This window comes from Macaca nemestrina, chromosome 4 (assembly GCF_043159975.1).
Source record: "Macaca nemestrina isolate mMacNem1 chromosome 4, mMacNem.hap1, whole genome shotgun sequence".
Classification (NCBI taxonomy): Eukaryota; Metazoa; Chordata; class Mammalia; order Primates; family Cercopithecidae; genus Macaca; species Macaca nemestrina.
Genome location: NC_092128.1, coordinates 69,993,110 through 70,010,210, shown reverse-complemented (window position 1 = coordinate 70,010,210; position 17,101 = coordinate 69,993,110). Strand labels below are relative to the sequence as shown.

General features: G+C 35.3%; 1 protein-coding gene across 1 annotated transcript in view; it reads right to left on the bottom strand.

Annotated features, from left to right (window-relative positions):
• Nucleotides 1–282: 282 nt before the first annotated feature.
• The window catches only part of LOC105475470 (GTP binding protein 10), a 41,286-nt gene continuing 24,467 nt past the window's right edge, over nucleotides 283–17,101 (bottom strand). Inside the window, exons 6-10 of the mRNA XM_071094799.1 lie at nucleotides 15,627–15,679; nucleotides 12,382–12,489; nucleotides 11,788–11,865; nucleotides 6,938–7,061; nucleotides 283–5,127 (exon numbers count right to left, since the gene is read on the bottom strand). Coding sequence (XP_070950900.1) covers nucleotides 4,865–5,127; nucleotides 6,938–7,061; nucleotides 11,788–11,865; nucleotides 12,382–12,489; nucleotides 15,627–15,679 — 626 coding nt within the window. The 3' untranslated portion in view covers nucleotides 283–4,864. The remainder of the gene's footprint in view (nucleotides 5,128–6,937; nucleotides 7,062–11,787; nucleotides 11,866–12,381; nucleotides 12,490–15,626; nucleotides 15,680–17,101) is intronic.

Genomic DNA, 17,101 nt, shown 5'->3' with positions numbered 1-17,101 from the left:
AGAGGCTGAAGCAGGATGATTCCATGAGGCAGGGAGTTCAAGACCACTCTGGGAAATATTGTAAGACCCTGTCTCTACAAAATAATTTTTAAAAATTAGCCAGGAATGGTGGCACACACCTGTAGTCCCAGCTACTTCGGAGGATGAAGCAGGAGGATAACTTGAGCCCAGGAGATTGAGGCTGCAGAGAGCTACAATCATGCCACCACACTCCAGAGAGAGAACCTGTCTTTAAAAAGAATAAAAAATAAAACTAAACAAATAAAACAGATATGAAATCTCTTTAAGAAAAAAATACGTTTATTTTTCACTGCTTAACTTTGCAATTAAAATTATACATGTTGTCTGCCAACACTTTTTGTCCACTGTTTATTTCATTAATTCTTGAGTTATAAACTTTGTAAGGCATAGACTTTTTTTAAATAAATGTCTTTAAAAAAATTTTCCCATCCTAGCCAACATGGTGAAACCCCGTCTCTACTAAAAATACAAAAATGAGCTGGGTATGGTGGTGCATGCCTGTAATCTCAGCTACTTGGGAGGCTGAGGCAGGAGAATTGCTTGAACCAGGGAGTGGGAGGCTGCAGTGAGCCAAGATAATGTCACTGCACTCCAGCCTGGCAACAGAGCGAGACTCCATCTCCAAAATAAAAAATAAATAAATAAATAAATAAATAAAATAAAATAAAATAAAATTCAAATTTTTTAGGCTCCCAAAAGAGTTTAAAAAACAACTCATGTATTCACCACCAAACTTAAAAAAAATTACATGGCTAGCAGGCAATACAGGGCAGTGTTTAAATAAGTTAAAATATGTGATTTACTCGGCACAGTACTCAGCATATGGTAACATTACCACTTTAGATATGATTACTAGCACATAGCATGTACTCAAACAAGATTTCTGGATTTGTTTCACTTTCTATTCTGTACGAAGAGACAGATTTAAACCAAATTTGAGATACTGTTAAGGATTTAAAGATATGCATTAAATTCGATTCACTATTTGGTCTTTAAGCAAAATGTTGCCATATTTTTGCAATAAGATATCTTTTGTGTAGGTTTACACAAGTTATATTATTGCTAATTTTTATTAAGCTACAATTTTAAAGTGCACGTATGCTACTGCTTTGAAAAATTATTTTTAATATACCTTAATGACACTGCAAATTTCTAGATGGGATTTGTAAAACTGGGTTTTCAATCTGAACTTTGCAAACACTGTGAAACTGCTTGGACAATATTTTATGTGTTTATGTACATTTTTCGGCAAGAAAAGTCTGTAGCTTTCACTACTGAAAAGAATCTCTAACCTCCATCCTTGCAGAGCAAATAAGCACTGAGATAAAAGAAAACACATAACTTTACAAGAAAACTAATTGGACAAAACTTGAAACGAAATATCCTTGACGTAATTTTTCTCATTATAAAAGATGACTTTTTTCCTGATTATGTAACTAATACATGTTTACCATTTTTTAAAAAGTTCATCTTGCTATAATAAATAATATGAATATATATCACAAAAAGCACAATATAATAGGTATTTTGGAATTTTTCAGTGCACAGGTCCAACTTCATAGTACAATATACTTAATACTGTATAAACTTCTATTTCATGATGGTAAATAAATCTGATATTATAGAAAGCTCTGCAAGAACTACTGGGACTTTGTAAAAATTTGCTATACATTGAATTTAATACTCTGGTTATTCAGTAATAAGTGTTTCAAAAAAGTACGTATTTTGAAAATTGCATTTTGAAACGTAAAAATGATCTTAAGGACAAAATAAAATGCATCTGAGATAATGTTAAAAGACTTACTTCAAAGTAAGTCCTTATGTTTCAAAATTATTTTTTATAATATAAAAAAGGAATCTGATTTTCTCCATCAGAATAAAAATCAAAGGTCAAAAAAAGGTACATAGAGTACACTTTCAGTGACCAGAAAATACTAACGAATTGAACATCTTAGTGAGTCACATAATAAAATGTTTCAGTTAGTCATGGAGTGGCACCCTGGGCACTGACAGGGCAAATAATGCTGAACACACATCTACTACCCTTTGCCACACATTCACCTGATGAAACTATCCTTATATTGCTACTTGTTTACATTTAGAAAATAATGGAGCTTAAAAAAAATAGCACTGAAGTTACAAATGTAAAACATACCCAATACAAAACTTGGTCACTGTGATCACTACAAATTCCAAACGTTTTTCCTCACTCTTATTCTTTTCTTGTTAAGGAAAGAGGCTATTCCAATCCCCTGCAGTTTCTGTTATCAAATGCAAGATATACAAGGGCAGTAGGTCCTGTCTGTTCTCGTCAACATGTTACATACAGCACCTTGGACAGTGTCTGGTACAGGAGAGACACTCAATAAATACGTGAGAAATGAAGAAAAAAGAAATACAAAAGACAGTCTGGGGACTGGAACGGGAGGTAGGAGTCAGGAACAGAAAATAAAACAAATATAAGTGAAATAATACTGGGAAAATGTCACTCATGTTGTCAAATCAGAAATAAATTTAAGCTGAGAACAATGCATTATTTTTCTTTAATACTTTACAAGAGGATGAATAGCCCTATCTCAGGCTGTATGCAACATTAAATTCCAAAATAATTTCTAATTTAAAAACAGCATTGAAGAATAATTTTTGAAGTACTTTCTTGTTTGTTTTCAGAAGTCTCCCTCTTGTCCTCCAGGCTGGAGTGCAATGGCGCGATCTCAGCTCACTGCAACCTCCGCCTCCTGGGTTCAAGTGATTCTCCTGCCTCAGCCTCCCAAGTAGCTGGGATTACAGGCATGCACCACCATGCCCAGCTGATTTTTGTATTTTAGTAGAGATGGGTTTTTGCCATGTTGGCCAGGCTGGTCTTGAACTCCTGATCTCAAGTGGTCTTCCTGCCTCAGCCTCCCAAAGTGCTGGGATTACAGGTATGAACCCACCATGCCTGGCCTGAAGTACAATTTTTTTAAAGCTCATTAACTTGTTACTATTTTGTAAAAAAAAATTAAGTTGGATAAAATTTATATAATTAATTTTTTGGGTACAAATTTATGCATAAAAAATTTCTGCAAGAACGTAAACTATTAACAATCATTTTCCCTGGGAAGAACTGAGGGGCCTAATGCACAAAGAAGGGAGCTTTTATCATTTACTTATATGCTTTTGTACTGTTTGAATTTTTTGTTTTTACAATCAATATGTACATTTTATAATAAAACTCATTTAAAAGGAAAATGTCCAATTTGTATTTGTGAAACAGGTAGAAATTCAGAAATTGCAATCTCTTATATTGATTGTCGATATTAAAGTTTGCATTCTGTTTTATAGAAAGCCAGGGTCTCGCTATGTTGCTCAGGCATGAACTCCTGGGCTCAAGCAATACTTCCACCTTGGCCTCCCAAAGTGCTAGGATTACAGGCATGTATCACTATGTCTGGCCCAAACTACCATGGCTGGCCTGCACTTTCTATTTATTCTCTCTTTACTAAAATAACAAAGTGGGAAATTAAATAGATTAGGACAAAAGAAAGTGAAACAGACTAGGACAAAAGAAAAACAAAACACATAGATCGGCCTCCTCCAATTCAGGAAAAAATATTATACTCAAGAAAAGAAAATTTTCCAAAAGCTCAAATCACAAACACCTATCTGTTAGTTTCTGTTATATCTTTATTATCATTGAACACGTGTTCAAATTTAGGGTTTTAAGGTCTCCACAAAAGATAACTATTATATATTTAGTGCAACCAGGTACAAGACAGGCTCAAAAACAAAAAAAAACTGAATTGTTCATTCTAATAATAATCTACAGAATCCTTCTACATAAATTTTAAAAATGATCTCAATAGGGACATCCTAAGTAAAGGAATATCAGAGAATGTTATTATAGGTGGGCTGGCCATAAACTTGTAAAATGTAATTTTTTAGCTCTTTTTTTTATGAGATGGAGTCTAGCTCTGTCACCCAGGCTGGAGTAGTGGCACGATTTCGGGCTCACTGTATCCTCCACCTCCTGCATTCAATCGATTCTCTCGCCTCAGCCTCTAGACTAGCTGGGACTACAACAGGCATGTGCCACTACGCCTGGGTAATTTTTCATATTTTTAGTAGAGACAGGGTTTAGCCATGTTGGCCAAGCTGGTCTTGAACTCCTGACCTCAAGTGATCTGCCCTCCTCGGCCTCCGAAAGTGCTGGGTTTACAGGCGTGAGCCACCATGCCTGGCCACTAGTTACTTTTTACTGTTGATGTACTTAATTACAAAATGATAACTTTAAAAGGTATGGTTCTTGAACAATGACACATATATCAGAAGGTAATACTACTAAAAAAAAGATCTGTGAAAAAGCTTTCAAAATAAAAAATTTAAATATAATTTTAAAAAATGACATAGAAAAACTATGGATTTATCATGTGTAACATGTTTGAAATATCTATACATTGTGGAATGGCTCAATACAGCCAATTAATGTGCATTACCTTACGTGCTTTTTGGAAAAACCACTTAACATGTACTCAGTAAGTTTCAAAATGCATTGTTGTTACAGTCACCAAGCTGTACAATAGATCTCTTGAACTCAGTTTCCTTGTCTAACCGAAATTTTGCATATTTTGACCATCTCTCCTCAATCCTCCACTGCCCCACCAGCCCTTGATAACCAAATTCTGTTCTCTCCTTCTATGAGTTCAACTTTTTAAGATTCCACATGTAAGTGAGATTATGCAGTATTTGTCTTTCTAAGCCTTGCTTATTTTACTTAACATGTTCTCCAGGTTATCACAGACGAAAGGATTTCCTTGTTTTTAAGCATTAAATAACTATTCCATTAATACCATTTTTAATATATTTAAATTATATCCATTTTGGAAGTAGTAACAGCATGCTTTGATGGTGGCTCACTAGAAGACACTGTATCAGAAATCCACAAATTAAGCAATTGTTTCTTATGATGCGCATCATTTTCTTGGTTGGCCTGTTCATCCAGTGACTTTCTTATACAGTTCTTTAATTCTTCGATACCTTCTCCAGTAACTGCAGATATGGGGATGATATGTTGGAACTCTACAGTCCTCTCTGGAGTCATGTTTTTTCCAAATAAATGCAGAAAATCTAAAAGAAAGAACATAAACTAAGCAGATTTTCATTGTTTTTGAAAGCTAGTTAAAACTTTGGTTTGATTTGTGAAGCAGGGAACCAAAAACTTAGCATTTTTCATGCCTTTTTTCCCCTTTTTTCTCTAATTAAAGTTCTCAGAGCTTTGGATTTTACTATTGATTATGGTAAGGTTCTTGGCACAAAATATACTTGTTAGATGAATATATTTTAAACCAAACTAAGTATGAATAGAAGATGGATCACAAAAACGACTTACTTAAGGAAGTAATAAATTTTGTGTAGGGGGTTAAATAAGACAAGGCAGCACTGATTCTCTGAAAGACATTTTCTGTAAAAATAGTAACATCATTTATAATTTGAGACATTCTACTTGGCCTCAGGACACTGGAGACCTTTAACTTCCTGAAAGTATAGGTTTATCATCAATGATGCTAGGATCCATACAAAAACTGAAGAGGTATTATAGAGAATTCAAGGGAAGGTAATTTCAGATGAGTCCAATCTATCACCCCACATGGGCTAACAACTGTTATATTACTTTTACCTTTACCCTGTCACCATGGCATACTGATTGGCTGGGGAGATGGCATACTGATTGGATGGATTAACTGATATGAACTAGAAAGGCTGAACTGAAACAGATTGGTGGAAAAGACAACATGGAGCTTGCTTTCTGAGATTCAAAGGTCCCCAAGAAAGTCCAGAGAGGCTAACTCAGGATTATCACTAAAGGGCCTATATTTTATTTCACAATAGATCAGAACAACTATGGACTCCTGAGTCACCCCCACTTTTGGTACTTCCTCTGAAAATTCCCTTCTCTGCAAGATCAACTAGCAAACAGAACTAATGACCTTATAAAGCAAATGTCATTAGGAATGAGGACTATTTACTATTAGGGATTATTTATATCCCATGAGTAATTTATTAACTCAAGGGCAGCTCCAACATGTAAATTACACAGTGGAAAGATTTTTGAGAGGAAAGGACCTTCTGGTGCCGTTTGACAGTCTTAGCACACTATAATCTATTTTCCCACAATTGTTACCAAGAATAAAAAGAGACATATTACTGAAAAACATGTTAGCCACATACCATACACCCTACTTTTCCTCATTTGTGCATGAGGTTCTTTACTAGACTGAATGAAATCATCATTGCCATAGGATACAAGGTGTTCTGAAAATGTCAATATTCAAAACTGTGGAGAATCCCTTTAAGTTACTTTACATATAGTCCAAGAAGTAAATTCCAGACAAATAAATCATTTTGGAGTCATAGCTTCTATTTTTCTGTGTCACACATACACAGGAAAAATGCAGTTCTTTTCAGAAGACTCATCCTCTTCAGAAACTATCTATAGAGTTAGTTTTGCCAAGAAACATACTTCTTTAGAACTTCTTAGTTCTGTTTTTAATTTTATGATGTATAGTACTAGGGGAATGAAGAGCTTGTGAAGTATGTTAATGAAAATGAAAGACTTCACAGGGTAGATGCTTTTTCCTCCTTTTATTCAAATCCCACATACGCTTTATGGGCCCAAGTTAAGTTTTATTCTTCATGAAGCCTACCTTTTTAGTTCAAATTAATCTTTCTTTTGTCTCCTTTAATTTACTGTCCATATCGAACATTCTAGAATTTGATAATTATGTTACAATGTTATTTATATGTTTTGTACATTCTTTCTTCAAACATGACTTTTAAGAGCAGAAACTGTCAGTTTTCTTTTCCACTGATTATAACAGCATTCTCTGTACATTGTAATTATTCTTTAAATTAGAATTAAATGAATAAATAGGCTTACCTTTAGGATTCTGGAGCTGGTTCATCAATTCATGGAACTTACTTTGGGCATCTGGCAAGTCCATTTTATTAACTGCCAAGAGTGCAGGTTTTGTCTGAAGTTCCTCTTTGTACAATTCCAACTCCTTTAAATCAAAAGAGAAAACCCAATAATTTTAGTATTGGTTTCTGTATAAACTACTTATTTGGTAATTAATGACCTAGGTGATCTAAAGCCCATTCACGTTACTGAAATGCAATAAATCCCAACAACAGAAAACAAAAGGAAGAATTTCAAAAAATGATTCTAGTTAGATCAAGTGTTAGTGTGTTTTAGCTTAAATGATATCCTAGTGACAGTTGTAATTTTGTGTCTGGAGTCAAATATGGGTATCTGGACTTCACACAGATAAAATTCAGAAGTCAGTAATGATCACTGAATGTTATACCTGTAGTATTCTTGGAAAAAGTAAATGTACTTAGGAATAAATCTCTGTCGCCTTGGATTAAACAACCGTTTCTTAGATATAACATGAAAAGCACAAGTAAAAGAGTAGATAAAAGGCGGAAACCTGCTTAAGGCTACCAACCAGGAGTTTGAGGCTGCAGTGAGCTAGGATCATGCCTGCACTCTAGCCTACATGACAGAATGAGGCCCTGTTTGTAATAAAAATAAATAAATAAATAAGGCTGGGCATGGTGGCTCATGCCTGTAATCTCAGCACTTTAGGAGGCTGAGGTAGGAGCATCACTTGGGCCCAGGAGTTCAAGACAAGCCTTGACAACTTAGTAAGACCCCATCTCTACAAAAAACTTTAGTTTAATTTAAAAAAAGGAAAGAAAAGAATGAAACAAATGGAATTTCATCAAAATTAAAAATTTTGGGTTGTTTTCTTGCTATTGAGAGTTGTTTTGCTTCCTTATGTTTTGGATAGCAACCACTTATCAGTTATATGATTTACAGGTATTTTCTCCCATTCCCTTGGTTGCCTCTTCACTCTGCTGATTATTCCCTTTGCTGTGCAGAAGCTTTTTAGTTTGATGCAATCCTACTTGTCTATTTTTCTTCTTGTTGCCTATGCTTTGAGGTCACATTAAAAAAAATAATTGCTCAGACAAATGTCATGGAACTTCTCTGTTTTCTTCTAGTGGTTTTATGGTTTCAGGCTTTGAGTTTATGTCTTTAATCAACTTTGAACTGATTTTTCACATGGTGTGAAATAAGGGTCTAATTTCACTTTTCTGCATGTGGAAATTCAGTTTTCTCAATATCACTTATTGAAGAAGAAAACTGCCCTTTTCTTACTGTGTGTTCTAGGTTCCTTTGTTGAAAATTAACTGTAAATGCATGGATTTAATTCTGAGCTCTGGATTCTGTTCCATAGGTTTATGTGTCTATTGTTATGCCAGTAACACGCTGTTTTGATTACTATAGCTTTGTAGTAGGTTTTGAAATTAGGTAATGTGAAGCTTCCAGCTTTGTTCTTTTTGCTCAAGATTGCTTTGGCTATTCAGGGTCTTTTGTGGTTCCATACAAATTTTAAGATTTGTTTTCTATTTCTGTGAAAAATGTCATTAGAATTTTGATACAGATTGTGCTGAATCCGCAGATCACTTTGGGTAATAGAAACCTGATTTAAAAATGGATAATGAACCTGAATTGACATTTCTCAAAAACATAAAAATGACCAATATGTGAATATGTGTATGAAAAAATGTTCAACATCACGGATCATTAGGGAATGAAAAGGAAAACCACAATGAGATAGCTCCTCACATTTGGAAGGATGGCTATTATCAAAAAGACAAAAGAAAACAAGTGTTATCAAGGATATAGAGAAAGAAGAACGCTTGAACACTGTTGGGTGGGAATGTAAATTAGTACAGCCATTATAAAAAGCAGTATAAAGATTTCTCAAAAAATTAAAAATAGAACTACCAAATGATCCAGCAATCCCACTTCTGGATATATATCCAAAGGAAATAAAATCAGTATGTCAAACAGATCTCTGCACTCCCATTTTTACTGAAGCATTATTCATAATAGCCAAGACATGGAATCAACCTCAGTGTCCATCAATGGATGAATAATGAAAATGTGATATACACACACACAACTGAATACTCTTCAGCCTTAAAAAAAGAAACTTGTCATTTACAACAACATGGATGAACCTGGAGAACACTATGCTAAGTGAAATAAGCCAAGCACAGAAAAACAAATAAACTGCAAAATCCCACTTATACGTGGAATCTTAAAAGGTTGAATTCATAGTAGCAGAGAAAATGGTGGTTGCCAAGGTGTTTGGGGGAGGAAGGATGGAGGGGTGTTGGTCAAATGGAACAAAGATTCAGTTAAATAGGATGAATAAGCTCTGGATATCTATTGTACAGTATGATGACTATAGTTAATGTATTATATATTTGAAAATTGCTAAAACACATTTTAAATGTTCTCAGCACACACACAAAAATGTAAGATGATGAATCGTGTTAATTAGCTTGATTTAATCATTTCACGATGTACACATATATCCAAATATCAATTGTACACTTTAAGTACACACAATTTATGTCAATTACACTTTAATAAAACTGGAAAATTAAATAAATAAATGTTTTTTGCCACAAAGAAGACACAAAAAATACACTGAAAAAGTGAAAAGACAAGTCACAGAAGGGGAGAAAATATTTTCAAATTATGTATCTTATTTCCAGCCAGGCATGGTGGCTCACATCTGCAATCCCAGCACTTTGGGAAGCCGAGGTGGCAGATCACCTGAGGTCCGGAGTTCAAGACCACCCTGGCCAACATGGTGAAACCCTGTTTCTACTAAAAATAAAAAATTAGACAGGTATGGTGGCACGTGCTTGTAATCCCAGCTACTCAGGAGGCTGAGGCTGCAGAATCACTTGAACTCAGGAGGCGGAGGTTGCACTGAGCCAAGATTGTGCCACTGCACTCCAGCCCAGGCGACATCCCAAAAAAAAAAAAAAAAAAAAGAAGGGACTTATCTCCAAAAATATAAAACATGCTTACAACTCAACAATTAAAAGACAAATAATACAAATAGTAATGCACACAGAATCTGAACAGACTTTTCTCCAAAGACACAAAAATGGCTAATAAGCACATAAAAACATTCTTAGCATCAGTAATCTTAAGAGAAATGCAAATAAGAACTCTAACAAAATACCACTGCACTCCCACTAGGATGACTAAAGTAAAAACGACAGACAATAACAAGTGTTGACATTTATGTGGAAAAATTGGAACTCTCATACATTGATGGTGGGACTGTAAAATGGCACAATGGTGCTACCAATTCGGAATAGTTTGGCAGTTCCTCAAAATGTTAAACAAATAATTACCATCTGATCCAGCAATTCCACTCCTAAGTATATATCCAAGAGAAATGAAAACACGTCTATACAAAAACCTGCACACAAATGTTCACAGCAGTATTAATCATTATAGACAAGAAGTGGCAAATCAAATAGGATCTATAAAGTCCTGGAGGTAAGCAACATCATGTTGTCAGCCATGAGAGAAATCACATGGCTGAAATATAGCATCTAGGGGACAGGGTTATGGAGGACTGCTAGGCAGGGGCCCAAATTTGCAGATTTCATAAATCATGCTCAGGTTAGACTTTAACCTAACAGCTATGGGGGTCCATCAAAGTGTTTTAGGCAGGGAACATCAGCATCAGCTTGGTGCTTTTACAAAGATCACTCTAGCTGCCATATAAAAAATGGACTAGAGAGAAGCAAGGCAGGACACAGGGAGACTGGACATGACCAGATTCAATATTCCAGTAAGAAGGACTGATGATTGTAACAGTGTAGATGAAGACAAGAGGATGGATTTCAGAGAGATTTAGGATTAAAAACTGACAGCACTTGTGTAGGTGGTGAGAAGAATCAGTATATCACATAGCTCATACATTCACTAAGTTATGGGGATGGCTGAAAAGTTTTTTAAAACTTTACTTTTATCCATATTAAGTTTAAGTGACTAATGGGATATCCAAACAAAGAAGATGTCCAATGGGCATCTGGTATAAAGAACAACAAAAGCTGGGTGCGGCGGCCCACACCTGTAATCCCAGCACTTTGGGAGGCTGAGGCAAGTGGATTACCTGAGGTCAGGAGTTCGAGACCAGCCTGGCCAACACGGTGAAACCCTGTCTCTACTAAAAATACAAAAATTAGCCAGGCGTGGTGGCACACGCTTGTAATCCCAGCTACTTGGGAGGCTGAGGCAGGAGAATCACTTGAGCCCGGGAGACAGAGAGAGCTGAGATCATACCACTGCACTCCAGCCTGGCAGACAAAGCAAGACCGTTTCAAATAAAAAAAAGAACAATGAAAAGATCTAGGTATCAGCTACAGATCTGGCAGTTATCAGTATTATTAATCGTAACTAAAGCAATGAGAGTGGGTAAGATTGCAAAATAAGGTTAGGACAGAACTTTGAATAATGTTACTTAAAGGATGAGGAAAAAAAAGAGCCTAAAAAGTAGACTGAGAAATACTGTTAAGAGTAGAAATAGAACCAGAAGATTACAGGTCACAAAACTAAGAATGAGAAACAAGAAGAATTAGACAACGTGCCAAAGCTGAAGCAAGATAAAAGTCTGGGAAAGTATGTAATAGGGATTTGGAAGCCCAGGAGTATTTTGTCCATTGCAGTAGTTTGAGGAGTAAACAAATGTAGAGGAACTGGAGACAACAAGTTTAAGTAATTCTTTAACTGACATCAAAGCTTTAAAGGCAGAGTATGTATAGACTGTAATTATGTTATTTCATATAGTCTTATATTCCTACATATTTGACCAAATACAGAACACAGTAAAACAGAAAACCTACTTTTGTAAGCAGTATTATGGTTTCAAAAGCAGTTCTGTATTGAGTGTGAGAAGAAAGCTGAAATCCAGAAATATCAACCTAAAAAAAGAGAAGGAAAGAGACAGCCTTTAACATAAGAATAGCTATACATTTCTATATTTTAAAATGTTTTACTCTCTCAAGCTAAAAACAATTTCTCTGTACTCTACTTGTTATTTAGTAATTCAAAATAAATAACGGAAACAGAGATGTTAAGATAACTTTAATTATGCTGATAAAATTAGTCATTAATAAAAAACTAGGATAAGACAATTTGTATGAATAAAGACAATCTCATATATAACTCTAGCACCATCAATGAAGAATGAAAGAGATACTATAATACTATATAATACAGTAGTATGTTGGAAATCTTAAGGAAATACATGTTGGCAAGTATGGCCAAACTTACATATGATATAGTAAACAATGTCACTTCCATCCCCGTATTATAAAAGACTTAGTGGAGTAACATATGCTACCACTTTCTTATTTATAAAAAAATTCTTAGAAAAACTAAATTCATTGGTTTTCAATTTATTTGAACATCACCACATTAGTATGCATATGACTTACAACAAAAAGTAGTTGTCTAGTTCTTTCTATATGCTTGAGGAATTTGTGGCCCATTCCTTTGTTCATATGTGCTCCTTCTATTAAACCCGGAAGATCAGCTACTGATATCTAATACAAAGTTGCATGGTTAATGAAAAAGGAAAATGTATGAAAACCACAAGTTCAATTACATCCAAAAATTCTCAAGATATTTCAAATATAAACAGTTCCTAACTTATGATTACCACTAAATCTTTGAAAAGTCAAGATACTATAAAAGCAAAATTAATGTACAGTATTAAGAATTAAAATCTTGTTATCAGATATTAGAGTCCCATATTTACTATCAATCTAATAATCGAGGAATTTTACAGATTAGTTTAACATTTATTTATTATTATTTTAGAGACAGGATCTTGCTGTCACCCAGGTTGGAGTGCAGTGGTGTGACCATAACTCACTGTAGCCTCGAGCTCCTGGGCTCAAGCCATGTTCCCACCTCAGTCTCCCAAGCAGCTAAGATGCCAGGTGCGCACCGCCATGCCCAGTTAACAAAAAAAATTTTTGTAGAAACAGGGTCTCGCTATCTCGCACAGGCTGCTCTCAAACTCCTATCCTCAAGTGATCCTCTCACCTTAGCCTCCCAAAGTGCTGGGATTACAGGCGTGAGCCACCACACTAATCCCTAGTTTAAAATTTATTTATAATGTCCTAAATGGTATTGTCCAATATGAACTTTTCATAGAATTTCAACCTTTACACTCTGAATTCATACAAGTTTACAAAGATATTAATTCAGCAGACATTTACCAGGTACAGCTCTGCATTTTAAATTCAATTTGTAATGATCTGGCACCATTGTTCCTTTTCTGTTCATATTATACTAGCAGGATGATCAACCATTCTCACCAAGTATTAGGTTGGTGTAAAAGTAACTGTGGTTTTGGCATTACTTTTAACAGACTTTACTATATTAATAGAGGTGTGATTCTCCTCACCTGTTCTTTGTAGTGCCATGTTTGTTAATGCTTCACATTTTTGTAGGTCATTATTGTTTTTACTTAAGCAAATCTCATGGCATTACATGAGGAGCAGAGCTCTATCATCTAGAAGTTCATTCACCTGAGCATGCTTCCTTGTCACCTAGTCATCATCTCATCTTGTTCCAGTATTCAGGTAAGATCAGTCAGGTGAAACAGTATTCGACAAACCCGAGTTGTAGTTGTGGCTCTCCTACTTTCTTCTACTTTTGGCCATTACTTTTAATGGCCAAAACCACAGTTACTTTTGCACCAACTTAATAGAAGAATACAGTTTCCTAGACTCCTTTTAGAGGGAATAATAATTATTAACCATCATTCTACATTTGCGGGGTTTTTTTTTTTTTTTTTTTTTTTTTTTTTGAGAGAGAGTCTCGCTCTGTCGCCCAGGCTGGAGTGTAGTGGTTCAATCTCAGTTCACTGCAAGCTCCACCTCCCGGGTTCATGCCATTCTCCTGCCTTAGCCTCTGGAGTAGCTGGGACTACAGGCACTTGCCACCATACCCGGCTGATTTTTTTTTTTTTTTTGTATTTTTGTATTTTTAGTAGAGATGGGGTTTCACCATGTTAGCCAGGATGCTCTCGATCTCCTGACCTCGTGATCTGCCCACCTCAGCCTCCCAAAGTGCTGGGATTACAGGTGTGAGCCACCACGCCCGGCCACACTTGTGCTTTTCAAACCTCACTGGGCATCATAATCATGTAGGGAACTCTTAGAAGCTACAAATGCCCAGGCCCTACCCCCAAGAGATTTAGTTTCAAATCTCTGGGGCCTAAGCATCACTTATCATTGCTGTTCTTAGACCACCCAGATAATTCTGAAGTGCAATCAAGAATGAGAGGCAGTACTCGACATCCCCTGCCCAGTGTAGATAAAGAATTCAGGGTTTTAAAGGAAGCTGACAAAGCAGCATGCATAACAGAAGTCTCATGTCCTGAAATTTCCTCTACTGATTTCTCTTAAAAATTAGGTATAAACGATGTTCTCTTTTCCTCTAAATATTGTTCTCTCTATTCATATTATCCTATATTTAATACAATTTTACTTACATTTAACATTCTATAACTGAAGTTTTATATTTTAATGTTATCACTATTACAACAGCATATAATTTTTTAATGTTTCTTTAAATTACGTCATAAAACTATATGAACCTATCTTGATGCATCGTTAGCACCCAAAGTCTATACTTTACATTGTTTGATTCTTGATGCTATACATTCTATGGATTTTAACAAACGTATACTGTGTCTACCATTACAGCAACATTCTGTTGCTGTAATATTATACAGTATCATACTTTACTATACGTATCATACTTTATAGTATATCCTAAAAGTTCTCCGTACTCTGCGTATTCATCTCTCCTTCCTCCCTAACCCTGGCAGTCATTGATTTTACTGTCTCCACAGCTTTGCCTTATCCAGAATGTCATATAGTTGGAATCATACAGTCCTTTCAGATTGGCTTCTCTCAGTTAGTATGCATTTAAGGTTCTCCTAGATCTTTTTGAGGCTTGATACCCCAGTTCTTTTTAGAGTTGAATAATAATCCACTGTCTAAATATATACCACAGTTTATTTACCCATTCACCTACTGAAAGATATCTTGGCCAAGGTTTGGTAATTATAAATAACGCTGCTATAAGCATCCATGTGCAGACTTCTGTGTGTGCATAACTTTTCAATGTACAAGGGTAAATGCTAAGGAGCACACCTACCAGATTGTACATTATATTTTAAATATTGTTACTTTCCTTTTTTTAATTTTATTCTAATTATGCAGAAGATCCACAGTTGTTACTTATGAAGGAAAAATGAATTTTAATAGCTGGTTGAGACCAAAACTCCATTAAAACTTTTTTTTTTTTTCAAAAAAAGAAAGTTGGAATAAAATTATTACCACGAACTTTAGAGAGTATTTTTAAAAAATGAAGAAAAATAATCCAATATAGTAGTAAAAGGAAGACTTGCAATAAGAAGAAACCAAGACCAAGAAGACATAATGTTGTAGGGATAAACTGGACCTAACCTTTGCAAGAAGAAATTAAATATTTTATTATGATAGTGCTCAGAATTAATCTGACCAGTTTCACTTATAAACAAAATCTTGTTACCTTTTCTCCCCTAACACCACAGAAACAGGCAAATACTATAAAATCCAAGTAAGTACCAAAACCAAGTACTCTGACTTCTAATATAGTGTTTTAATTTAAAAACACCTACCTGTTTGAAATCACGGTACATAATCTTTCCAAGTTCAGGCTTTAATGTTGTAACTAAAAGAAAACACAGCAATAAATTAAGAGTAGAATTTATTTTAGGGCTGGTACTCTCAAAACTGTCTTGGCATTATGCGTGGAATAAACAATACTTCAATTCAGATTTTGCTCTAATTTGCTAAAATGGAAACTATTATTATCTTTGCTATTTAACATGTACTTGGAGGCCAAGTGTTGTGGCTCATGTCTGTAATCTCAATGCTTTGGGAAGTCAAGGCAGGAGGATCATTTGAAGCTAGGAGTTCAAGATGAGCCTGGGCAGCATAGTGAGACCCTGTTTCTACAAAAAATTTAAAATTAGGCAGACATGGCAGTGCACCTGTAGTCCTAGCTACTCCAGAGGCTGAGGTGGGAGGACTGCTTGAGCCCAGGAGTTCAAAGTTGCAGTGAGGTATAATGATCATGCCACTGTACTCCTGCCTGGGTGACAGAGCTAGACCCTGTCTCTAAAATAAACAAACAAACAAATAAATAAATAGTATTTGGAAAAAGACAAATACAGATTTTTATAATCTGCATAGGCCTAATGTAATTACTGAACCTCAACGTTCTTCTATTGCACTTTAAGGTGTGTGATAGATGTTCAGGAGGGTAAGATATTAGGTTTCTATCACTGGATCTGTGGGTGAAATTTTTCTAGTTCCTTCTCATTCAGTTATCCTCTAGTTCCTTCTCATTGTTATCCTTAAGCCTCATCAATCCCACACTAGCCTCTTTCCTATGACTAAAAGCTTTCCCTTCTCAAGTCCTACATATTATAACAAATATTGGCCTTGTGATTTATAGCAATTAGCCCAAACTTCACTCTACTTCGTCAGTCTAATTTTAGAACGGCTTGATTTTATTTTCCAAGTTAATGGCATTCTCTATCCTTTTAATGATGGCAGAGATCTTATCATACTCATTACTTTTAACCAAAGCTTCTTTTATATCTCATCTAGCTACCACAAGAGCCTACTAACTGGTTTTCTCAGACCCCTTCATGTCCCACGCCAATCCATTTTCTATATTATAGGCGGAGATCTCTGTGAGGAGCAAACTTAAGCATTTTATCCCTTGCTTAAATGCTTCCAATTGCTCTTAAGATACAAAAATCAAATACAGCCTAAACGGTCTATGTGATATGCTCTCTTACACCTCCAGGCTCATCTCGATTCTTTCCCTTACTTCATGTTCTCTAGACACACAAATCTATTTCCTCTGATTAAAGATCCTTCACCCTCCACTCTATTTTACTAATTAACTCGTAATTATTCCTCATGTATCAGTCCAAAATCACACATCCTTAAGGAAGCCTAAAGCAGTCATCTACACTCTTTCATAGTATCCTTTTATATTCCCTTATATTTATCAGTGATATATATGCCTTACTCCACTAGTCTACAAACTCAATAAAAGTCAAAATAGGAGCTGTTTCTG